General features: G+C 42.6%; 2 protein-coding genes across 5 annotated transcripts in view; one reads left to right on the top strand and one right to left on the bottom strand.

Moving 5' to 3' along the window:
• The window catches only part of slkb (STE20-like kinase b), a 26,051-nt gene extending 5,517 nt beyond the window's left edge, over positions 1 to 20,534 (top strand). For both annotated transcript variants that reach the window (XM_078954285.1, XM_004065759.4), the window contains exons 3-18: positions 4,676 to 4,724; positions 4,802 to 4,951; positions 7,870 to 7,942; positions 8,043 to 8,237; positions 9,053 to 9,134; positions 9,697 to 9,828; positions 10,676 to 11,329; positions 11,397 to 11,524; positions 11,617 to 11,740; positions 13,008 to 13,187; positions 15,927 to 16,056; positions 16,181 to 16,305; positions 17,739 to 17,930; positions 18,000 to 18,125; positions 18,211 to 18,324; positions 19,486 to 20,534. In XM_078954285.1, the coding sequence (XP_078810411.1) occupies positions 4,676 to 4,724; positions 4,802 to 4,951; positions 7,870 to 7,942; positions 8,043 to 8,237; positions 9,053 to 9,134; positions 9,697 to 9,828; positions 10,676 to 11,329; positions 11,397 to 11,524; positions 11,617 to 11,740; positions 13,008 to 13,187; positions 15,927 to 16,056; positions 16,181 to 16,305; positions 17,739 to 17,930; positions 18,000 to 18,125; positions 18,211 to 18,324; positions 19,486 to 19,632 (2,601 nt within the window). In that variant the 3' untranslated portion in view covers positions 19,633 to 20,534. The remainder of the gene's footprint in view (positions 1 to 4,675; positions 4,725 to 4,801; positions 4,952 to 7,869; positions 7,943 to 8,042; positions 8,238 to 9,052; positions 9,135 to 9,696; positions 9,829 to 10,675; positions 11,330 to 11,396; positions 11,525 to 11,616; positions 11,741 to 13,007; positions 13,188 to 15,926; positions 16,057 to 16,180; positions 16,306 to 17,738; positions 17,931 to 17,999; positions 18,126 to 18,210; positions 18,325 to 19,485) is intronic.
• Positions 20,250 to 24,126, bottom strand: part of LOC101170736 (uncharacterized) — a 27,047-nt gene continuing 23,170 nt past the window's right edge. For all 3 annotated transcript variants that reach the window (XM_011493273.4, XM_011493361.4, XM_011493315.4), the window contains 6 exons: positions 23,914 to 24,075; positions 23,494 to 23,640; positions 23,099 to 23,179; positions 22,180 to 22,233; positions 21,882 to 21,925; positions 20,250 to 20,673 (listed from right to left, as the gene is read on the bottom strand). In XM_011493273.4, the coding sequence (XP_011491575.1) occupies positions 21,900 to 21,925; positions 22,180 to 22,233; positions 23,099 to 23,179; positions 23,494 to 23,640; positions 23,914 to 24,075 (470 nt within the window). In that variant the 3' untranslated portion in view covers positions 20,250 to 20,673; positions 21,882 to 21,899. The remainder of the gene's footprint in view (positions 20,674 to 21,881; positions 21,926 to 22,179; positions 22,234 to 23,098; positions 23,180 to 23,493; positions 23,641 to 23,913; positions 24,076 to 24,126) is intronic.

Below are 24,126 nucleotides of genomic sequence, written 5' to 3'. Positions count from 1 at the left end.
CTCGTCTTCCCGGCCTAATTGACCAATGACGGGACGTTTTAGTTGCTTTCGGATGCGTCGATGGGTCTGATTGGCTCTGTCTGCACCACGTGGTCAGCGTGACTCGCTTCCCTAGAGACCAAAACTGGCGGACCCACGCTAAACTTTCACAAACACATCTGAAGAGTTTGCGATCAAATTTGTGTTAAAATAATGGCAGGCATCGTCATTATTGAGCGTGGTCACGACCTCAGTTGTGAGAAGACGATAAAAAACAAATTGAAGTGGTCTTGGCTGGAAAAAAAAGATTTTTAAGGTAGTGTAGGTCAAATACTTTTTTGTGTAAAATAATCTCAAAACCACATTTTGAAATAATTTCAATTTTAGTTTTGAGTTTCAGTTTTTATTTGAATACATTTCTTTATCTAATTTATTTGTATTTCCTAATTACCATGATTTAGTTCAGTATAGTTGACATTAATTATAAGTATTTGATGGTTTGGACCCGCACTCCCTTAAAAAATAATGTTTACAATCTTTAGTTTAGTTTGTATGTTTGTTTTGATATTTCCCAGATTACTTAGTATTGGTGTTAAAGAATTGATGTATTATGTTATAGAATTAAAGTTTAAAGCAGATCCCATATTTTGATGTAATTATAGTTTGAGAAAACAGTGCAAGTGGATGTTGTACATCAGTCATTTCTAAAGCAGAAATAATGTATAAATAACTGAGGTATTTTCATAGAATATCATAGTTACTGGTGTTCTTTTTGCCATTTGGGGCTTTGATGTTACTATATTTTAGCAATTGTAGCTTTTGCAGCTTTAAGGAAAAGCATAGATTGTAGGATTGTGTTACTTTGAGCAATTTTCCAAATTCTTTTTTGGGACCAGCAAGTCCTTAATGGAGAGTCAAACTAGGGGTTTGAATGACAAATCATGATGCTCCAATTAGTCTTAGTTTCTTGATAAAGAAGTGAATAACTAGCTGCCAGAATGCACCAGAATGCATCTAAGACCACGTATTTTTCCAAAATTTCGCTCTGTGCCCGCCATATCGCTCAAAGAAAAGTTCAGGGATTTTTTCCTTACCTGACTTTCATCACTGATCTAGAAACACAAAAATCTGGATTCTTATTCATCCGCTGCACACGATCAGAACCACCACCTATGCTGTTTCCTCTATTATGACCTAAAACAAGACTTTAGAGCTGTTCCTGCTCAGAAATTAGTCATTCAGATTATTGTGGCCGGATTTTAAACCAGTGTAGTACATTTTTAAGCATTGACTGCATGAGACAACGTTGGAGCGAGCGAGGGTGACGTCACCCATAGAAAATGATTTACCTCCGGCTTAAACGCAGTGAAGTCAATTCAGTCGCCATTTTTTGGCAATTGGAACACCGACATATTGGAGCCAGACAAGCAGCGGTTGGTCCGAGTCGGTCTGAGTCAACGTTTCTATGGCAACCCCTCTCGTCAACCAGGAGAGAGAGCTTGTTGGAAGTCCACAATCCTAGTACTTGAAAGCAGGCCACACGGAATCTGTCAAACGTTTCAAATGTTGGACATGAGGCCACATTGATGCACTTATGTTAGGTTATGTAAAAATAGGTAGCAGAACAAGAATAATTCTTCTGACTAATAGAATGACGGGGTAATGGCTGCTGTTTATTTCTCTATAGAAGTCTATGGGACTTTGGCTTTTAGGAACGCCAGGGGGAGGAGTCACTCAGTCCAGTTCTCAGATACAGCCTATGGTTTTGACATAGTTGTAAGCAACATGTAAAAAAGGATCTAAGCCTTTTTTACAAGGACAGCTACTCCATCAGTTAAAGCTTCGTAAAACATTTACTCATTATCACATTTGGAGCAGAGCCCAGTGATTTATCAGACTTTCACCATATTGTGATTTCCTACTTTCATTTGACAACTTTTACCAGTATTGGGAGGAGGAACTCGGATTGTTCAAATGGCTGCATGTTTAAATAAAGTTAGTTTCAAAATAGGCTAACGCTTCTGCATTAGACAGTAGAGTTGTCCTGTGAAACACAAATGATGGAATTCTGGGAAATTATTAGGGTTTTTTTCCTCAGTTTTCCTGGTCCTTAAGCGTTAAAATCTGCATTAGTCATGCAGTGTTTGCACGTCTGCAGCACTGTTGCTGCAGCAGCTAAGGCAGGACTTTGGTAAAGCTCCTTTACCACTTCATTGTTGCTCCTTTGTGGCCAAAGTTCACGTCAGCAGCAGCAGAAACAAGCCGCTTTCACAGCTGTTAATCACTCTGATGGTTTATGGGAAGTATTTTTAAATACCTCTGTTTTTCACCGCAGCCGTGATTTCCCACGCCGCGTCCCATTCAATGTGCTGCGTCTGTCAGTTAGAGGACACGCAGATTACGGTCATGACCTGAACGCACAAGTGTTCGTGAATAAATGAGCAGCAGGGTTACAGGTCAATCCCGCGCTGAAATGCAGAGCTTCTGCTTTTGTCACCGAGCTGACAAACACAGAGACGTGTTCATTACAGTGGACGGGTGCAGGAATCCTGTGAGTCCCGGCAGGAACATCTCAAAGCTTTGCAAGGTTCCTCTGATGAAGCACGGCCTCCTCTTCCCAGAAGCTTGCTTCTTCTAGCTGGAAGAGTCCTGGTCCTTCTTTTCCTCCACTCCTACTCTTAAAAAAACACGATGTTTATAAAGTGACAGATTTGAAAGAAACTGATGTCGTTTGTGTTCCTACAAAAATATAATTAAAACTAACCTTTGTTCTTTCTTTGAGAACTTCAAAATGCAACAATAGCTAAAGAAAGAAGCCAAACAATGAAAAATGCTATTAGTGCCATTACAAAAGCTAAAAATATTCTACAACAATGGTGTAGAGCTGGGAAGATAAACAGATCTGAATGCTGCTAATGCAAAATATTGAATCAAACATTTAGCATAAATGAAAATGTGGGTAAAAAATGCTGGACAACCCCGAATTATGTCACAAATGTAACTGAAATAATCTACGTTTAAGATCAACTCAAGTGTGAAAGAACTACAACCTATGTGGCCCTTTATTTGATTTAATCTGGCCCCCCAAACTGGAATAAATGTTATTGATAATCCTTATCAATGTTTTGTTTTCCATGTAATTCTGATCTTTATCAAGGTACTGAAAGTTTTTCTCCTCTCATGTGATATTATTTGTTTTTCTGACGTTCGTGTGTGTTTTCCCATCATTTTAACAAGACAAGAACACAGCATCTCTCTAAGTTTAGGTTTCACTCTGAAGGACTTGGACTCATTAGTCCAATTGGCTGTTCTAGTGACAGTTACGGTAGTGAAGTGTGCATATGTTCAGTCTATTATTGTGATCTGTTCCATTATTATAGTTTGGCTTTTAAGTTGAACGGCCCTTTCTTGGTCCTTTATTTTGTTAAATAAATTTCTCCTAAAAGTGCGACTTATACTCCAGTGTGACTTACATAATGTGATTTTTTTATTTTTTCCTCATTTTCTTGCTGCCCTGACTTATACTCTGGGGTAACATTTAGTCAGATGAATATGGTAAATATATAGCTAAATAATCAAATGTACTACAAAATACAAAGAGATGAGCTCAAAGCTGGTTTAAAATAAAATAAAACTTCACTGGATGGGAAAAAAAACAATAATCAATAATGCTAAACATGCTAAACGTTATGCAACACTGCATCCCATCTGTGGTGTGAAGTGGTAGAAAAAATGTTTTCATTGAGATTCTAATTTTGACTCAAAATTATTTTGGGGGCTGAAGAGAATTGAGAGCTGAATAATGCTGGGTATTTCCTGTTTTGTGTCAGTCCAGTTTGAAATAAAAATGTTAAATCTGAAACATGGAAATGTGTCAGCAAAACCATAAGTGGAATTTTCTGAAAAGAAATGAGTAAAAAGCAGAACCCGTGTCTAAAACTAAATCAGGAAACCTCTGATGAAGTGGACTCCTCCAACAGTTTGGAAACTCTTCGATTTCCTGCCGTTTGGCTTTGACGTGAACTAACAGAAGAAGTGAAAAATCCTATTTGCATGTGTCCGTGCACGCGCGTGCCAAACAAATGAGCGGGACAGGAAGCCACGGCCCCGGACTGTGGTTCCTGTCCGAGCGTTGCCACTCTGTAGCTCCTGTGTGGAGCCCATTGTGCGACAGTGGAGCCTTTTAAAAAAAAACAACAACAGCACAGCTACAGAGACGGGGCAGAAACGGTTCCTTCAGTGCTGAGACCCCAGCTTTTGTACGCCTTGTGAGGACTTTGATGCTAGAAAGGCAGTCTCAGGAATGCCACTAAAGCTCAAACTTACCCCCTTTGTTAACCATTCGTGCTTCACTTTCCCTCTAACCTCACACTCACCAAAGCACAGACCAACGCCCACCACAACTGCTTTCTCAATGGCCCTGAAAAACGCAGAAGTGAAGCTTCACTTCCTTTTTCGGATGACATCGCTGCTGCTGTTACCCTGCAGGTCCGTGTGTCCAGAGATACTTTAATCCTGTTTGTAGAATAAGCACCCAGGTCTGGAGGAAGCTGCCCAGCAGCTGTGAACCCCCCCACATGCACACAACATGGCCTCAGATGCTCCAATCCTCTTACAGTTCCAACCAGAGCCTCTGAAAACAGTTTGAAGTTCCTGTGCCGCTCAAAATCAATAAGAAGTCTGTCTGTTCCCTCAGATCCTGATCGAGTTCTGTGCCGGGGGCGCCGTGGATGCCGTCATGCTGGGTGAGTCTGTGTAACATCGGAGGCGTCCCGTGGGTTTGACTGTGGCACGCCTCAGTGACCCTCTGCCTCCGTCACAGAGCTGGAGAGGCCCCTGACGGAGCCACAGATCCGGGCGGTGTGCAGGCAGACTCTGGAGGCGCTCACCTACCTGCACGAAAACAAGATCATCCACCGAGACCTGAAGGCGGGGAACATCCTGCTCTCGCTGGACGGCGACGTCAAACTAGGTGCGTTCAAAAAACCAAGTGGGGTCATGAGAGGCGTGGCCTGTGGCCCAAAAGATTTGACAGTCCTTAAAATCATTTGTGGTGCAACGGGAGAGAATCTGCTTTTAAAGTTCAGTTCAGTTTTTCTTTTCAGATTCTCTTCCTCACACAAAACTGACCTTTGAAATAAAGAACATTCAGACGTTAAGCAGCTTCTGATGTTCTGCTGCTGTTCAGACAGAACTGCACAGATGGAGGAGCAGCTGTTGGAGACTTTACCTAGACTCACCTGTACCTGGTTCTTTGTCCAGTTTTTGTCTCATGAATTCTAGTCAAGATTTTTACCCCACATAACAATTTGTGTCATATTTGACGCATCCATTTCTGACACTTCCTAAGTCTTTACCAATTTTTCCTTATGAGCCCATCGGATAGAACTTTAGTCCATGTTTTCTGCCTGTAGTTCATCATCATTCCACTAGGGGCAGTAGAGGAGCTTTTCCTGCTCATTTCAAAATGGCTGCTTCAGTGAAATCCCAAAAGCACTTTTGGCTAGAAAAGTTTAGCTAATTTTCAAAACTTTATGCTGAGAATAACTCATCTAGTATTAATATTATTATTTACATGACTACTTGCCGAACTAAAAGAATACAAAACATTTTCTTCATTTACTATTTTTCATACATTTACACTGCTAAAAGTGTGTGGATCAAATTTGAGCCAGGCAGTAAATAAGGAGCTTTTTTCCTTTACACTCATGTCAATAGTTTTGCATCTTAGCTAGCTTTGTTGTGAGCAAAATCCACCCATCCATTCATTCATTCATCTATCCATCCATTCACGCATCCATCCATCCATCCACCCACCCATCCATCCATTCACCCATTCATCTCCCCATCCATTCATCCATCCATCCACCCATTCATCCATCCACCCACCCATCCATCCACCCATTCATCCATCCATTCATCCATCCATCCACCCGTCCCATTCTCATTGTCTTTCCCATCAGTTAGGGGGTGGAAGGTGTGAAAGGAATAGGGGGCTAGGTACGGGGAGGGGGCCCTATTTATTTATTTATTTTTATTTATTTATTTTTAATCGTCCTACTTGTTTTCATATTTTGTTGTGTTTTAATGTAAAGCACTTTGTGTTATATTTTCATATGAAAAGTGCTTTATAAATAAAGTTAGATTTGATTTGATTTAATCCATTCATCCATCCATTCACCCATCCATCCATTCATCCATCCATTCACCCACCCATCCATTCATCCATCCATTCACCCATTCATCCATCCGCTGGTTCGATACCCGGCACTCGCATTTTTCACAAAAACATCTTTTTTGTTATTTTGCTGTTTTCACTTTATTGATGGTCAACTTTGATCATTTTTTAATTTTTATTCTTCCCAATTATTCCCCTTGAGTTTCATTTTCATTCAGCAATATAGCATTCAACCCTACATTTTCTTTTGGAAATGCAGCTCCTTCTAGTTGATCCTATATCTCATGAAAAAAGGATAATGCAGTTTTTTTGTGGATTTTATCAAAGGGTTTAAAAAAATTATTTTAATTAAAGCAAAATGGAATTTTCGTGGCAAATTCTTAGATTTGATTTGCTTACAGGGTTAAGTCATTTGACTTTTTATGCTTTTCCTGTGTTTTTAGGTTATTCTACTTAAAATGATCAAACGACTTGAACTGCAACCTTTTTTTTTAATTCTGTGTTGGATCTGAGAAACTAAACCATCAACAAACCTGTTCCTGTTAGAAGATCTGAATGATCTGAGACGTTTTAGCTCTCCTTTCTCAAAGGAGGACAGGTCGCTACATTATCAGGCTTTTAGTTTCAAGACATAAAATGTTTCTGTCTTGGCCTAGAATTATACCTGATTGTTCCAGGAAAGACTGGGTTTCAGGTCAAAATACCCTGAAGTCAATACCTGTTCCTAAATAAGAACTTTTCACAAACTTATTTTAGTTTACAAAGCTGTGAAACTCACAGGCTCATCTCATAAACCAGTAAAGAAATAAAACTACTAGAAACAAAATGTAATCAACACAACCTGTCAGTTTGTGTGAAACTGAAACTGAACTTGATCCTTTGCTTTGTGCGGTTCACTTCTGCTGAACATCACCTGAACCAAGTGCTTTTACCTGCTCACTGACACCAACCAGGTGGTTCCGTTTTGGCTCTTGAAGTTTAGTTGTGAAGGAAACCAAACCGTTTTCTTCATGGCTGAGCTGCCAAACCTGATTCAGGAGTCTGTGACTGTTGATGTGCTTTCTTCACCAGCTGAAGAAAAAGACGTTTTGTGTCACTTTGTTTCAATCTGCTCTAACACTGAAGTTTGCGGCGCTCCTTTTTTCACTCACATGACTTCAACCATGAAGAACAACAGATGTTCTCTTTCTGCAGAAAGGATTTGTGTTCTCGTGTTGTTCTGTCTTTAGTTTTTACTGCATCAAAGACAGAATGTAAACATGAAAGTTTAAGCGTCCAAATGCAGAATAAAAACTAAACAAAACCACTGATTCCCCACGATGCAACTCTTCAAAAACAAGCTAGCTATTTTCCTATGCAGAGCTCTGTGCAGCGTCCGTAACAAACATGTGGCTGTGAAAGCTGCAGATGTGCATCATAGATGCAGAGTGCATGTGCTGCATGGAGCTGTCTGTGTCTGCGTGGCGGCGGCAGCTGCTGCAGTAACACTGCTCTTCAGGAGCAAGTGAGTCACTGCTGGAAACAACACAGCAAGCGTTTTACAGTATGACATAACACACTGAGCCGCTGTTTACTCACACAGCAGCCCAACAATGATGGCATGCTGCACAACAACAATTTCATGTTGGAGAAAAAATATGTTCCTCTTCAGTTTTTCATTTGGAAACGACTGGCTAAGTTCTGCTTTTGTTGAAATCTCGTTTTTTTTCCAGCTGACTTTGGCGTTTCAGCCAGAAACACAAAAACGCTGCAGCGCCGGGACTCCTTCATCGGAACTCCTTATTGGTGAGTTCCTTGAAAAAGGATCTTTTAAAGGAGTTTTTCTTTCATTTTTATTTTTATTTTTGGTTTAATCTGCTCCGCCTGCTTCATCTCCACCCATCAGGATGGCTCCGGAGGTTGTGATGTGCGAGACGTCCAAAGATCGGCCCTACGACTACAAGGCCGACATCTGGTCCCTCGGGGTCACCCTGATCGAGCTGGCGCAGATCGAGCCGCCCAATCACGAGATGAACCCCATGAGGGTCCTGCTGAAAATAGCCAAGTCCGACCCCCCCACTCTGATGCAGCCGTCGCGCTGGTAAGTCCCAGCAGCCCCCATCTTCGCCCAACGGTAGCTCTGTTGGCTCCAGCAGCCCTGTGCCCCCTAAAGGGATTCAGCTGGTTATATGGATGGATGGATGGATGGATGGATGTTGTACATTGGAGCAAATGGAGAGTGACGAGCCATCTAGTGGTTAGCTGCTGAACTGATCTGGCTCCAGACACTGCGTTTTTCTTTAACCATTGTGCTATCCAAGGTACTGTAACGTTGGGAGTGGGTCATCTAGACCCACTAGACAGTGCGCTGAACCTTTTTTCTTCCATGATTTGTGATCTCTACTGGTGTCCATGGATTACATGAAATCTTTCCACCTTAATCCACCTTTGTCATGGTAGGGAGAACACGTCAATGTAAGGGTGGGGTCATCTAAGATAGCACAGGGGTTAAAGAAGGCAGCGTCAATGTTGCTCCTTGGTCAAAATGCACATTTTAAGAATGCATGTCTTCTAAATAATTAAACATAATGCAGTTAATACTACAAACTGATACTAACAGTTTTAAGCTAAGTGACTCAATACAGGTCTCTAGTGGAGCAATTTTGAGTGGAAACAAAGATGTCTTTGTCAAACTTTTAATTGAAAACAAAAAAATGAAATGAAACAAACTTTTTTATCTCTAATCAGTCAGATTGAGAAAGCCCCGCGCACCCAATTTAATTAAATAAAATTAATTTTTTAATTTAGTCTTGTAGGTTTTCACGTATTTACAGAACAAAATAGTGGGGTATTTCTGTTTGTTTTTTGTTGTCCTGCAGCTGTCAGGACTCCCCAGTGACATTTGTGTCCCCCCAGGTCCCCAGAGTTCAGTGACTTCCTGAAACGATGTCTGGACAAGAACGTGGAGAACAGATGGACCACCGCACAGCTTCTTCAGGTGCTTTTGTCCACTTCAATCCTCCTGCTCTGAACATGTTCCACCATCTGTCACGTCCTCCACTTTAACACTTCAGCACTCGGGTCATGTGACCTGCCCTCCCCACACCTGCTCACCACCTGCTGTCAGGGCCTGAGCCGTCTGCGCAGGACAGCTGACGTCCGCAGGGCTTTTTTCTGCACCATCTAATGTTGGCGCTCGGGTCAGAGCCTCTTTTGCTCGCTGAGGAGAGGCGGCGAGGACGCATCCGTGCGCTCGCAAGAATAACTCTGAGGAAGTCTCGATGGGCTTGAAGATACAGAAAAGCGGTTTTCCTCCAGTGAAGGTTCTTATATCCAAGAAGCTTCACATCATCAGACCCGCCATCGATTATGTGCAGCAGGTTTCCAAACCCAGGAAGGTGAGGCTCCAGGGGCGCGGCGGATGGGATCAACGGAGGGGTGCAGGGCTCAGATGGGTTAAACACACAAGACAGATGGGTGTCGCATGTTCAGAGGTGTCAGCCCGTCACCCAGCATCCTTTGCATGTTTTCAGTGAAGCCCTGTTGGTCTCTCTGCGCAGCACCCCTTCGTGTCGTCTGTGACCGACAGCAAACCTCTGCGGGAGCTGATCGCTGAGGCCAAAGCCGAGGTCACCGAGGAGATCGAGGAGCACAAGGAGGAAGAAGAGGAAGAGGAGACAGAGCCCCAGCCTGTGAGTAAACCTTTGTTTATATGGATCAGCAGGAGAAATGAGAGTGTTGGACGATGCTTGAGATCCTGTCGGATGGAAGCTCACAGCTCCAACACATCTGCAGGATGAAGATCTGCTCAGGAGCACTGGGCTGAGCAAAATCTGCTGCTGTCCTTTTGAAGTTTGTTTAGTTTCACCAAAGATTTTAGAAAAACAAAAGATAACTGAAACCTGATATTGACTTATTTTCATGTAAGTTTCAGATATCGTACGGTACTTTAAATCCGTTTCATACTTTTTTTATGGTTAACCAGACAAAGGCTGCTGTGCTGAAAAAAATCAAAAAATCTATTGAAATTAAAAAGTCCTGTTGATGAGCTTTAAATTTGAAAAAAAATAGATTCACAAGTTCTTCATATGACCTCTGACCTTTGCATGTGGTGCATCTTTGAGTGAGTTTGACTCACTTTTTATAATTAAAAAACCTGAAAGAGAAACATAGTTGATCCCACAAAATCACAGAGTCACTGAAGGAGTTGGACTATCCAAGCAGAGAAGAACCAAACGGCTTAAAACAACAGATTTATGTTCTTCACTCCGTTATGAAACTTGAACCCTTCCCCTGGCGTTCTTCAGGATCCAGAGGCTTCCATCTTTGTGTTCGTGCTGCTGTGCAAATGCAGTGAAAGGGCAGAGATCGCCTTTAAACGCAGGTCTCTGCAGGTCATGAGCCTGGGAGATTTCCATATTATATTTCCATGGAAACTGCAAAAGGACTCCCAGTCATTAGGTCTTTGATCAGGTTCTGTTTTTTTTGATTTGGTGCCAAAACAGTTTTTTTCTTTTTTTCTTTCCTCGTCTTCTTCAGGGCCACAAACGAGCGCCATCCGACGTCAGCGTTGCCAGCTCAGAGGATGAGAAAATCCCGCTCTCTCCATCAGTCTTGGAGTCGGTTCCTGAAAAACTGGAGCAGATCCTGCAAGTACCTGCACAGCCAGAACTTCCCGAGAGCAACCATGTGGAGAACACCTGTGAGCAAGCTGCTCCTGTAGAACAAACGGAGGAAGAGTCTGACGCTCGAGTGAAAGATGAAGAAGAGAAACCCGCAGTGGAGGAGGAACTCCCAGATGGAGAACCAGAACCAGAACCCTCAGCTGAACCTCCCTCCGAAGAGCTGCAGCAGCTGCAGATAGACAATGATGATGAAAAGGAAGTGGACACAGCTGAAGCTCCAGAGCACGAAGAGGCTTCCGAGCTTCCAACAGAGGAAAACACGCCAGCCACAAGTCCAGCAGAGGAAGAGGAGGACAAAGAGGAAGAGCAATACAAACAGCCAAAAGTGACTCTGACTCTTCCAGAGAAAGACAACGCAGAAATGAAAGCAGAAACATCCAAGGAGGAGAAGGAGGTTCAAAACAACGACTCTGGGGGATCAGCCGCAGACAGCAGCAGCGTGGACCTCAACCTCTCCATCTCCAGCTTCCTGTCCAAAACAAAAGAGCCCGGATCCGTTTCAGTGCTGGTGAGTCCACTCTCACAGAACTGAACCCTGTCAAACAACGTCTCCCTAAACGTTGTCGTTTTTCCAGGACGCCAAGAAAAAGAAAACCCTCAAAAAGACCCGCAAGTTCATTGTGGACGGCGTGGAGGTCAGCGTGACGACGTCCAAGATCATCACAGACAACGACACCAAGAACGAGGAGATGAGATTCCTCAGGTGCCTTCCTCGTTTACACTCCAACGTTCCAGGCAAATGGGAGGAAAATCAGGCAGAGAGGACATTCAGTGTGATGTCTGTCTTTCTCCCAGGCGTCAGGAGCTGAGGGAGCTGCGCCTCCTGCAGAAGGAGGAGCAGCGAGCGCAGCAGCAGCTGAGCAACAAGCTGCAGCAGCAGAAGGAGCAGATCTTCAGGCGCTTCGAACAGGAGACCACGGTGAGGCCTTCCCCTTCATAAATGACTCCAGAAATCTTCTCTGGGGGGGAGGGGCCGCTGTGGGGGTTCAGGAACCTTCTGCCAGTGGATTTCAAGGAGTTCGACTCAACAGATTTAGTCTTTTAAAAATATTCTTCCACATTTTGACCCGTTTGAGTTCTGTTCAGTCTAGAAGCAAATGTACAAAACAGCTGGAGAAAACCAGAGAAACGTTAAAGGTGCTAATGGTTTCGCATTAACATTGATGTCAGGTGTTCTGGCTCCGCATCGTCCATCATTTCTGATAAGGGACACCTCAAAGGGCATTATCCCGCTCGTAATATTGTACATTTTGAAAATAAAAGAGTATTAAGTTAATTATTAGTACTTTAATCTTGCTATTTTGGTAACTTGATAATAGGGTCCCTTTCTTAATGTTAGTTAAAGCACAGTTAAGCATTAATTAACTATTTAATGAAGCGTTAACTGCCACTATTGTGCATTACAAAGTGTATTATTTAATGCATTAAACTGATGTGTATTATTCAATCTAACCTAAAGCAATGAGAAAAGTTCGTTGCATCGACACACGTTAGTCCATACCTATGAAAAGCCTAACTAAAGCCTTGTTTGTTTGGAGTTAGGACGTGAAAGGTAAGTAAGGTTTTACTTAACCCTTATAAATGCTGTAAACCTCATAAGAGTTACCTAACCGTTACTCAACCATAGTTAATAATTGTGAAATAAGGATTGGAAGCTTATTGTGAAGTCTGACCAATTATCCATTTGGAAAGACTTGCAGAATGCAGAAGACTGTTCCTTCATCTACAAACTGTTAGCAGTATTTTGGGATGTGTTGTCATGGTAACCAGCAGCTGGCTCTGCTGCAACTAGAATGTGAGGACTAACCAGAAACTTAACAAACACATTCAGTGATACAAAGCATCATTTCAGAGCAAAGGTTCACCTTTCACCGCTGTAGTTGTGCTGGCATGTCCATCATAGAGACGTTGGAAGGACAGACATCTTTTTCTACTTTTCTTGCGGTTAAACTGTGGAATAACATCTGTCGCCTATGTTAGAAGTGTGTGTTGCTCCGGTGACCCAGTGACGTTTCAGCCAGGACAGTAATATGGAATGTTCTGGCTATTTGACCGGAACTTCTGTTTTTAGATGTCCATTATCACTTTTTAACCCGTTGGAACTTTGGACAGACCTAAATCTCCATTTTTGTTTTTATTTGAATTTTTAGAGTGTTAAATCTGATCTCCGTCCTCCGTCCCTGCAGAGTAAGAAGCGTCAGTACGACCAGGAGGTGGAGAACCTGGAGCGGCAGCAGAAGCAGACCATCGAGAGGCTGGAGCAGGAGCACACCGCCCGGCTGCGGGACGAGGCCAAGCGCATCAAAGCGGACCAGGACAAGGAGCTGTCCAAGTACCAGAACATGCTGAAGAACCGCAAGAAGGAGGTCAGTCTCTGCACTACTTCACCCCCGCCCTCTGAACAGAAACCGTCCCATGATGCTCCTGTGTACAGTTCAGGTGCAAACGCAGCTCCCTGATCTGCTGTTTGTGAGCTCAGTTTAGCTCCTCCGGTGTTACGTTCAGTCGCGCTGCCACTGTTAATTTCCCTCATCGGTCCTAATCTACCTGTGGCTTCGTCTCCCATCATGGCCACAGGGCAAAGAGGGGGCGGGACTTACTTCAGGAATGTGCGAAAAGCCGCCATGAAATGTTTTACAGACGACCTGCTGTGGAGGAGCTTAAGTTCTCCTCTTCTGGCAACCCCAGAGAGGAGGATTGACTCTTCAGTTTTTAAGCTCCTCTTCCTTGGGCTGAGTGTGCAGCGTCAGCTCGCAGACAGACGGGTGACGTTCTGTGATCCACAGGGGGTGCTCCATGTTATGATTCAGTCCTTTGAGCTGTCCTCCAGCACGCTCTGCAGATCTCCTTTCCAGGACGTAAGTCAAACCTCTGTGTGGCGTTCATGCTTCCTCTCCTCCTCTTCATCACTCCTCACTCTCAACTGAAGGTTTTTATGCTCTTAAGGTCCTCTGAAGAGGACAAGAACGGATATATTAGATATGTAGTCCTATTAGTTGAAAAACTGAAGCAAAGGTGAGGAAGAACAATTCAGAAAAAGAAGATGTGAAGAAAAACAATAATTTATTTAGAAAAAACAAACAAAGAGGGGGCAGTAGGAAGTTCCACTTAAATACCAGGAAGGCGAGCTTTCAGGAGCTCCCAAAAAATACTTCCTCTGATTTCTACTGTTAACATCTCTCCTTCTTATGACCCTCATGGCTTCAGGACTCGCCGCCCTCAGCGGCGTGCGTTCAAGCAACCATTTCCATAAAGAAGTCGATGTAAAATAGCATATCTCCGTGTTTCAGGCCTCCCCGTTTCAAACTCCTGCATTTACACGTCGCTATGCAAGTTTCTACGACCATTTTCAGACTAATGACTGCGTGTTGAAGGTTACACCAGGTTTAACTTTGACCAATCCGGGACTTTGATGTGGTAAGGGCGGAATTAATTCCCAGAAGTGCCAACTGTTGGGTTGATCGTGGAGGTTTGTGCCCGGCCAGATTCATGACACCATATATTGACAAAGAGCTGTAAAAGAAAAAGCCTGAACCAAGATTCACTTCCAAGCATGAAGATGAGCAACAGATTGTTTGGAAGAGCAGCAGAGGAGGGCGGTGAGGAGTCAGGAGAATAAACTGCTAGAAGGACAAGAGCCGTCTGTGGCTCTTGGTTCCCACAGTGGAAAAGGCGCCTGCCTTTGCTCACATGGGATCACGTGGAGTTTGGCGCTAGAGGCCGCTTTTAGCAGCTGAAAGACCAAAACATTTTCAATATTTAGATTTTTTTTATTAGGTAAAACCTCGTAAAATTTCTCATACAATGTCAACAATTGTATTTCTTCATCTGTGCTGCTGTCGAAGTTCATATTACTATAGATCTTCCGTCTGGATGCTTCCTTTTATAGCAGACTCTCAGGCCTCTTCAGGTTTGTCGTCTCAGTTCTGGAAGTTCACCTGATTCCTTTAGCTACACGTCAGAGAACTAATCTGAGCTCAGATTAATGTCACTGACAGCTGGTTAGAGTCTCTCTTAGAGCTCCGGCTGCTGCTGGACTCATGGCAACACCAAAAACTCATCAGCAGGGCTTCAGGTTCAGCCTGTGGCTCTTTTTGGCTGAACGGAAGACCCAAAAAAAACACTTTTTACTCCACCTTTAATGACATCAAGTCACAAACAATTCCTTAGAGAAGCAAAGGTGGAGGACACTTTTTATTTGTTTTACTTTAGAAAACAAAACCTCCATGTTTTCAACATGTTTTCTTTCTGTCGTGTAATAATGTCGGATACAAACTGCGCACTCAGTGTAGTCTGCATCCTGATTGGTTGTTGATCTTGTCAATCAATCTCCTCTGTGCCACATCTCCTGTTCAGAATGCGTTCAGTTTGCCAGTAGATGATCGTTTTCATTCTAATCAGTTGGAAGTGACAGAAACTGTTGATATTATAAAACATTTCAATTCATAGATTCTAAAGTTAAAAAATCTCCAACATTGGCCCATCCATTCTTTACTACTTTGATTATGACATAAACAACTACAGGCTTTCAGAGAAGCTGAAGATTTCTCTAAAAAATGTGCTCATCCATCATTTTCTGATGATGAACATTCATTACGAAATTTTAGGTTAAAATTGTATTTCTGAGTATTTCTTTATACAGACGATGATGAACCTAAAACAGGATTTCTAGGATTACAGTGTTTTACTGAAGTAAAGAATGAAAATAAGAACCAAACGTTTCTTGATCTAAATGAATGAGCATCCAGGGGTGTTGAAGGAGCAGATCTGTAGAGGCTTTAAAGGAAACTACAGATGGAAAACAAATAGGGTAAAGTTTTTCTCAGAATGAAACTTCCCTGTGTTGCTTTATGGAGGTTTTGGATGCAAATATGTTCAAATGATCCTAGAAAATGAAGAGGAAGTGAAGTGTTGGGAGTTTTCTGTTGGCTGCTGGGTAAACAAACTGCAGCGAGGAGACGTTTCTTCTTTCTCCTCAGCTTTATTCTTCTGTCGGCTTTCCTTGTTTGCTCTGGTTTGACTTTCGAACGAACGGAGGAACCAGTCCTCTGTGTTCCCCTTCAGAACGGGAAGCTTTGGCCTCTGAGCCTGTTTTCTGTCCTCAGGAGCAGGAGTTCCTGCAGAAGCAGCAGCAGGACCTGGACGCCGCTCTGAAGAAGATCATCCAGCAGCACAAACACGAGCTCGCCACCGTCGAGAGGGACTGCCTTAACCACAAGCAGCAGCTCCTGAGAGGTAAAGCCACCAGGGGGCGCTCCGCGTCAAATGTGACGTTTAAACATAAAGGAAAAGTATCCACCTCAAACGAATGCGAGGTGCAGCCAGCAGGAAGTCACGCAGCCGTTTCCTGTCTCCACAGCGCGGGAGGCCGCCATGTGGGAGCTGGAAGAGCGCCACCTGCAGGAGAAACACCAGCTCTTCAAGCAGCAGCTGAAGGACCAGTACTTCATGCAGAGACACCAGCTGCTGAAGAGACACGAGAAGGTAGAGCTCAGGGAGGAAAAACATCGACCTGAAGGTTTAGTTTGTGTTTCAGGGATTCAGATCAGCAGAAAAAGTTTAAAACAAAACTTTATTACTCTGTTTCGAAGAGGATGAAGCTTTAGCATCACATTCAAAACACAGAATCGATTGGAAAACAGTACTGACGTTTAGTTTACAAAATAAAAGCTCTGCAGAAACACAAGACACTCAAGAAGCCCCAAACGTCCAGCAGAAGCAAACTCTGTAAGGACAACCGTCTGCTGGGACCAGAGAGGACAGCGAGGCAGAAACGCTGGAACAAAACAAAAAAAACAATGTGAAAAACAGCAGACAGACGGATCTACAGGAGTCCAGCTTTACCGGATCAGAGCTGATATTAGTCAGGTTATTCCTAACCATTCAGAGAAGGATGTTTGAGGTCATAAACGCAGAGATGGTGACGACCTCCTGAACCGCGGCGGTTCCAGCTGAAGGTTCTGCCCCCAATCTAGTTTAGAAAATTCTATAAGCGGGAAATCTGCAGATTGAGAGGGAAGAACTCTCAATTTATAAATCCAATGATTTACAATTAACATTTGACATTTGCATCTCCATCCAGATGTTTGATCTTTCCAGAAAGAGCATCATTCCTGTTCCTTCACATATAAACACGTTATTTGGAGAATTATTTTGTCTTTTTCTAGAAAACAGTTTCCAGTGCTATGTCACTTTTGTAATCTTGATGTTTCACAGATTTTTTTAACAACGCACTGTCTTCTTCATCCTGATTGTCTGTTGACCAATCATGAGAGAGATTCTGTACAATCTCTTGTACAGAATGCGTTTAACTTGTCAGAGTTACATAAAATTATTCCTTTGTTCTCCTTCTATAATCATGGATTTATTTTTCTATGAAGATTTGAGAGTTTAAACGAGAGAGAAGAGTGGGAAAAAGTACCCGTCTGTCTGAGAAAAGTGTAGAAATTGTGTGGTGAGGGGATTTACAGCCTTTAAACATCTAGAACACTACTCCAAGTGCGAGTTGTTTACCTGCGATAAACGCGGGAACACTGTATGGTCTTCATGTAAAGGAGGCATTCGGATCCAAAAACAACAGCCTGATCTAAGTTTAGGTCTTAAGACGCCAAGACCTGCTTCATTCTGAAGTTACATAAACATTTGGAGCCCTGCGGGACACCATTTCTAATCATTTATGAGCAATCAATTCAGAATCTGGTTTAATTCAGTAGTTTAATTACCAATAAGTTTTTCCATTATTTATAATCTTTGGTTGTTGACAAGAACAACAAAAGAAACAAAATAATCAAAGACAAAGATGACATTGGACGTTTGACTAGTTGGAGTTTTGGTTCCGTCTGGACGCTCTTCAGCAGCTGACGGTGCTGAGTTTGTGTTGGTGACGGTGTTGTGGTGGCGGCGGTGTGTGTGTTCAGGAGATGGAGCAGATGCAGCGCTACAACCAGCGACTCATTGAGGAGTTGAAGAACAAGCAGACGCAGGAGAGAACGCGGCTGCCCAAGATCCAGCGCAGCGAGGCCAAGACGCGCATGGCCATGTTCAAGAAGAGCCTCCGCATCACCGCCGCCGGCATCCCCCCCGAGCAGGAGAGGGAGAGGGTCAAGCAGGTGAGGCGGGGGGTTTGGCGGGGTTAAAATACACAACCTGAACAACAACAAACCTTCCTCTGCTCGCAGTTCGCAGCTCAGGAGGAGAGGAGGCAGAAGAACGAGCGTCTGCATCAGCACCAGAAACACGAGAACCAGATGAGAGACCTGCAGCTGCAGTGTGACGCCAACATCCGGGAGCTGCAGCAGCTGCAGGTCTGAACGCACGCCAGCGCCCGCCAAGTTCTGCTCCGCCGCCGGATCACAGCAAACTGACCGATCCGTGTGTTCTCTGCCGCAGAATGAGAAGTGCCACCTGCTGGTGGAACACGAGACGCAGAAACTGAAGGAGCTGGACGAGGAGCACAGCGTGGAGCTGAAGGAGTGGAGGGAGAAGCTTCGCCCCAGGAAGAAGGTGAGAGGTCGGAGAGACTAAACCCCTCTGGGACTTCAGGATTTCAGCCTCAAACTCAGCGTCTGTTTCAAAACATTAAGGCTGATGCTGCAGGAAACACTTTCAGCACAAATACTCAATATTTGATTGCTTTCTGAAGTTATGGAAAGGAAAAAATCATGTGCACATTAGTATTTTTTCTATTTATAAGTAATGAGGAGTAATGAGATTTTTCCTGAGTTGTGTTGCTGTGAAGCTTTTCTCATTTAATCTGGCTACAGAAAATTCTTGAATAAACTAAAAATTCCTATAAAAATAATTAGAAGAATTTATTTAGATTTACCTAAAAAAAGAGTTTAGCAAGAGAATCATTGATTTGATCTTAAATCCTTTTAAAGAATTTTCATTAAATTCATTAATTTCATGTGTTCAATTCTTGAACTTAAAGTATCTGAAACTAAATAATAACGTTCACTTATCATTCTTCACATGATAAGTGAAGAACAGCTGGCACAGCTGGTTTGGCAGAGATTCTTACACCAGATGCCCTTCCTCACAAAACCCAGTATTTTATCCGGGCTGGGGGCGGGCACAGGGGGACCCAGGCTAGGGCCCCCTTGTGGCAACATCACACAAACACTTAAACACCGAAAGCTGTAGCCAAAAAAACAGAGGTCTGTCACACAAACATTTAAATACCTCTTTTTTAGATGTCATCTAAGAGATACTGTTGCTATGGCAACGGCTTTTGCTTGTTGGAAGCGTGAAGCTCACATCAGGGCCTGATGCATCAGAAGCTGAAGGCGTTCTCGTCCTTCAGGCAGGTTTCTAGTTGGCGTGAAAATGTCTTCACTGATCAGATCTTTTTATTCTTTCACAGCGAAGAAAAGAAAAGTTTCTGTTTCTTCCCTTTTTTAAACTTGATAGATTTGATATTTTTACAAAAGAAGAATTTAGATTATTTTTGTTCATTTATCAAAATGTAAGAAATAAATGATTTGAAAACAGAAATGTTTGAAGGTCTTTTAGGAGGAACTGTTAGATTTAGTTCTGCTTTGATGTGAGCCCGTTCATTTCCTCCGGTGGTCTTCTTCAGAGCGACGGCTTCCCCCTCAGTGTGAGTGAGTCTCATGGCGCCGTCCCCAAACCGCTGCGCCCTGACGCCTTTCCTGTTCTCCTCAGGCTCTAGAAGAGGAGTTCGCCCGGAAACTGCAGGAACAGGAAGTCTTCTTCAAGATGAGCGGCGAGTCCGAGTGCCTTAACCCGTCCACGCAGAGCCGCATCTCCAAGTTCTACCCCATCCCCAGCGTCCAGTCCACGGGGTTCTAGGTGAAACACTCGCTCCGTCTTCCTCTGCCGCTCCACAGTTTGACCAAGAACTCCGTGCCTGATGAAGTCTGACTTTCGAGTCCGAGTTTCTCTGCTTCAGACTTTTGTGCTAAAGAAAACTGTAGGAGAGAACGTTCTTCAGACAAAAGACGTAACGCTGAGGCTCGGCTGTTAGTTTGTGATGCATAAAAATGATTTTAAGCCGAATTCCTTCCATTTAAAAACCAGAAAACTGTTTTTTTACGATGGAGTTTTAGGGCCAGTTTACAAACAATATTTTTTTGTTTTTAATTATGACTTTAATGTTGTAAATTTATGAGCGAAAAAAAGTCATTGTGAAATTACGAGAGAAAAACTCGTAAATTTACGACTTTATTCTCGTAATTTAACAGTTATGACAATTTTTTTTCTTGTAAGTTTACGACTATCAATCCTGTAAATTTATGACCTTAAATCTCGTAATTTTGCTTTTTTTTTTGGGTGGCCCTATAACTGTCGTATTTTTAATGCAGACAATAGCAAAACAAATTGAAGGCGAGGGTCTTATTGTTTTCTCCAGAGGTTAAAGGCCGTAACGCTCCTGGTGAGCTGCTTTTTTAAAGTAAAACTCAAACAAGTTTTTCTCTTTTCCTCTTTTTATTTGAAAGTCAAGCTGATTTATGTCAAACCGGTTCCTTTTTTATCACATTTTCTTTAGGATTTATTTACAAAAACGAAAAAACATGAAGGAACAAACAGTGAAGCAAAAAACCCCTCATAATTACAAACCAGACGGGGTTCCTCAACTCTAAATGTTTGCTAAAATAACACAACATATCAAAGTCATGCATTTTTAAAACGTGTATAGTTTCTAGATTTCTTGTAATGTTGGTTTTGTTGTAAATAAAGTATTTACCTCAAAAGGTTTGAAAATCATTTTCATAAATTCACTCATGACAAGAAAATAAAAACCTTTCAGTTCATCTGAAGACATCTGACTGCAAATCATCTGCGTTTCTTCATCTGAGAGCCGCAGACTCTGTCGGATGACTTCAGGTCTTCCTGAAACCACAAAATCGGCTTTAGGTTATATTGAAAAAGAACATTTGAGCTCAAGTAATCCCATTACATTTGATCAAATCTGGTGTGAGAATGACTCTGAGATCTCAGCTGATCTCCACTTCCCAAAAATAATGATTTCAAAAAGTTTCGAGGCGTCGATGTTTTCAGGTCCTCCAGGCAGCTTAGAGAGAAAGTTACTGTTTGCTATTTTAGCAACAAAACTGTGACATGAGATTCTGAGTTCCTTCAAATAAGAGACTCCAGAGGCAGCATGTAGGAGGAAAACAGGAGTGGGCCTAAAATGGATCCATGTGGGACTCCTCAATGAAGGAGAATAGGTGCAGAGATACAGGCTAAGACGAACAGAATTTTCTTTCTGACATATGAGACCTGAAAAACGCAAGACAATCAGTTAAAAGAACCAGAACTTCCAGATCAGGTTAAAAAATAGATCAAAAACGCCTAGAAACATCTTTTCAGTACTAAGACGCGACTTAAAACCAGATTGAAACTTTTCAAGTGTCTCATTCGTCGTGTTAACATGACTTTGGAAAGAAATGAGCTGGAAGTTTCACACACAGAAACTTTTTCTGCATCAGAGGAGATCGAGGAATGTGTGATGTTTTACAGGGATTACTGAAATTTAAAGAACTTGAGGTTTGTTCCAGTTTTTTTGCATTATTTCCAGCTCTTTGATCCTTCAATAGGAAGTCTGAGAATTTCTACAGCCGTGAAGTTTGTCTTCTGTCATCCAGCAAGTTTATTTATTTGTTAGCTCTGAGTTCAAAAGGGATTTAAAAGGAATAAACACGTTTATTTAAGATGTTCAGAGTGAAACGGATTGGAAGATGAAAGGATCGTCCTCCACACGCTCATCTGAGAACAGCTGATGCTTTTGCAAGGAGAACTTGTTGAAGAAAGTTTCTAATAGAAGTAATGCTGTGTCTTCAAGATTCAACTTAAAAAGCAAAATCTATGGAAAATGGTTCAAAAAGCTCAGAAAGGACATTTACTTTCATTTTTCCTTAAACATCAGTCTTTAAATTTTCTTACGTTTTGAATAGAGGAAAACCAGAAACATTTCAAACCGGCTTCATTAAACCATTGTTTTCTGTTTTACAGACACATTAGTGCAGTTATTTAGAATCTATTTGCTGTTTCTCTTCAACCATCTTCAGGCTCTTTCTGATGGTCCAGAGAGAACTGACCTTCTGTCCTGGAAATCCTTAAAATCCATGAAGTCCTTCGGCATCTGTGATCACACAAACATAAAATCTTATTTAATCTGATTTTAGTTTTTTATTATTTTTTTTAATCTTTTCCACCAAAACAGAAAAGTTCTTCCGGAAACCAAACAGTTTTCTGGTCTCCAGACTGCAAGAGACCCAGGAACCTCCAGGAACCTCCTGGTCCTGTAGTCCAGGAGGTCCTGGAGGTCCCTGGATCATGAGACTATTGCGGTTCTGTCTCAGGTCATGCGGGACAGCGATTCCAAAGTGAACCGACCTCTTTCTCCATGGATTCTGTGACGTCTTTGAGGTCCAGTAGAGCCGGATTCACCTGCATTCACACAGACATGTGACTTTATTACAGTCAAAAGAAATGTTTACATGTCTTTCTGGCTTGTATGTTAGTTTTAATAAAGTTGTTATTTTTTCTTGGTCACCGTCTAAGTCCAGCTCTGATCATCTTTTGATGTATTTTCAAATCATTCCCATAGTTTCTGCAGAGCCACAGTAGTTTATCAGAAATTCACCTCTGAGTTTTGGGCAGGACTGTTAGGGCAGAGTAAACCCCCTCTTCCCATCATCCATCTGTTTACTCTATCTCCCGCTAGTGGAAAGCATACACACCCCCAACCTAACATTACCCGGCCAAACAGTTTGGAGTCAGACGCCAGTTCAGATGAGAAAAAACAAAGACGTTCATGGATCTATTTGTCTGCAGGTGGATGCATCAGAATAGAGAGAGGCAGGGGGCTTGTGGCCCGCCCAGGGTCATTTTTATGTCACAAATATGATCTTTTTCTACTTGGATTTTTCCGTTTGATCCTGATTGACAACAATCTCAGTAAAGAAATACTCAATTTTAAGCTTAATTTTGTTTATATATTTCTTCCATCAGAAAATCCCAGAAGAACATGTTAAAAACACGATTTTCATTAGAGTGGGTCCTTAAAACGCCTGATGAAGCACAGCGGTGGAGGTGTCATAATGCGGGCAGCCACAGGACCTATGTTCTCTAAAGTTATTAACCATACATTTCTGAAGTTATTAACTATACATTTCTTTGTTAAGATGTTTTATTAGGTCAAATGTTCCCATGCAGCTGGACAATAATTGCAGAGATGAAGTCTAATTTAAGACGAATGCTAAATGTGAGATTTCAATCATTTAAAAAGAATTGAAGGTTTTGCTGACTGCACCTTTTTCCCCTCTTGGTCCTGGAAGCCCCCTGTCACCTTTCTGCCCGGGTGGTCCCGGTGGTCCCACAACGGCTCCATGAGCTGTAAGGAGGAAAAACGGTTACTGATCACCCATCATTTTATTCCATCTTATTCAAGTTAGCTCTTTGTTTTTCAAATATTCTGCTCAAACTGGGAGGTTCCTGTGGGCACCAAGCGGTTACCTGGTTCCCAGATCACAAAAGACCAAGGAACCGTTGTAACAAGCCTCTTGTGACCAATGATATGAAAGGATTCTGATTCCAGAACCTCCTGGTCTTCCAGGTCGGAGGACCAGGAGGCTCTGGAGGTCTCTGGATCCTGTGTCTGTTGCGGTTCTGTCAGGAGACGTTTGTATTCACAGTGCTGTTACACACTTTTGATGATCTCCATCAGATCGGTTGCGTTTCCATGGGAACCATACAGTCGGCTGTAGCCTGGAGGACCTGGGGGCCCTCGTGGTCCTGGAGGTCCTTTGAAAATGTGGCTGTTGTCCTTCATTACGTCAAGAAGCAAACCGTTGGCTGTAAATGACAGAAGAACATTTCCGTTTGAGGTGTTTTTCCGGCAAAAACGAGATGGTAGGTTGTAAAAAATACACAATATTAAATCATATCACTGTTAACCAGTTTATCACCAGGATCCTCTGGGGATACTGGGTCCCACTGAGCCCAACCAAACAAATCATTCAACCTCCAGCCTCCAACAAAGACGGAACTAAACACTTTACAACTGTTTAGTACAGGATATATAAAAAATGTGCATACGTGTTTTTCTGAAACCCCAATGACGCTTACATTTGATGTAATCGGTTACTTTTAAAGCCACTCCAGAGTAGTCGATCGCATCTGTGCTCCAGTCTGTCACACCAGGCAATCCTGGCTCTCCCTTTTGCCCTGGGGGTCCTGGAGGGCCCGGTTGGGGATGGCCAAACATGGCTTCATGTAAATCACCATGGCCTGTTAATAAACAGAAAAGCTCCACATTACTTTAGGCAATAAATTCTGCAT

This window comes from Oryzias latipes, chromosome 1, assembly GCF_053564925.1.
Source record: "Oryzias latipes strain Hd-rR chromosome 1, Olatipes_Hd-rR_3.1".
NCBI lineage: Eukaryota > Metazoa > Chordata > Actinopteri > Beloniformes > Adrianichthyidae > Oryzias > Oryzias latipes.
Note: the sequence above shows the minus strand (reverse complement) of the source record. Positions and strands in the feature narration are given on the sequence as shown.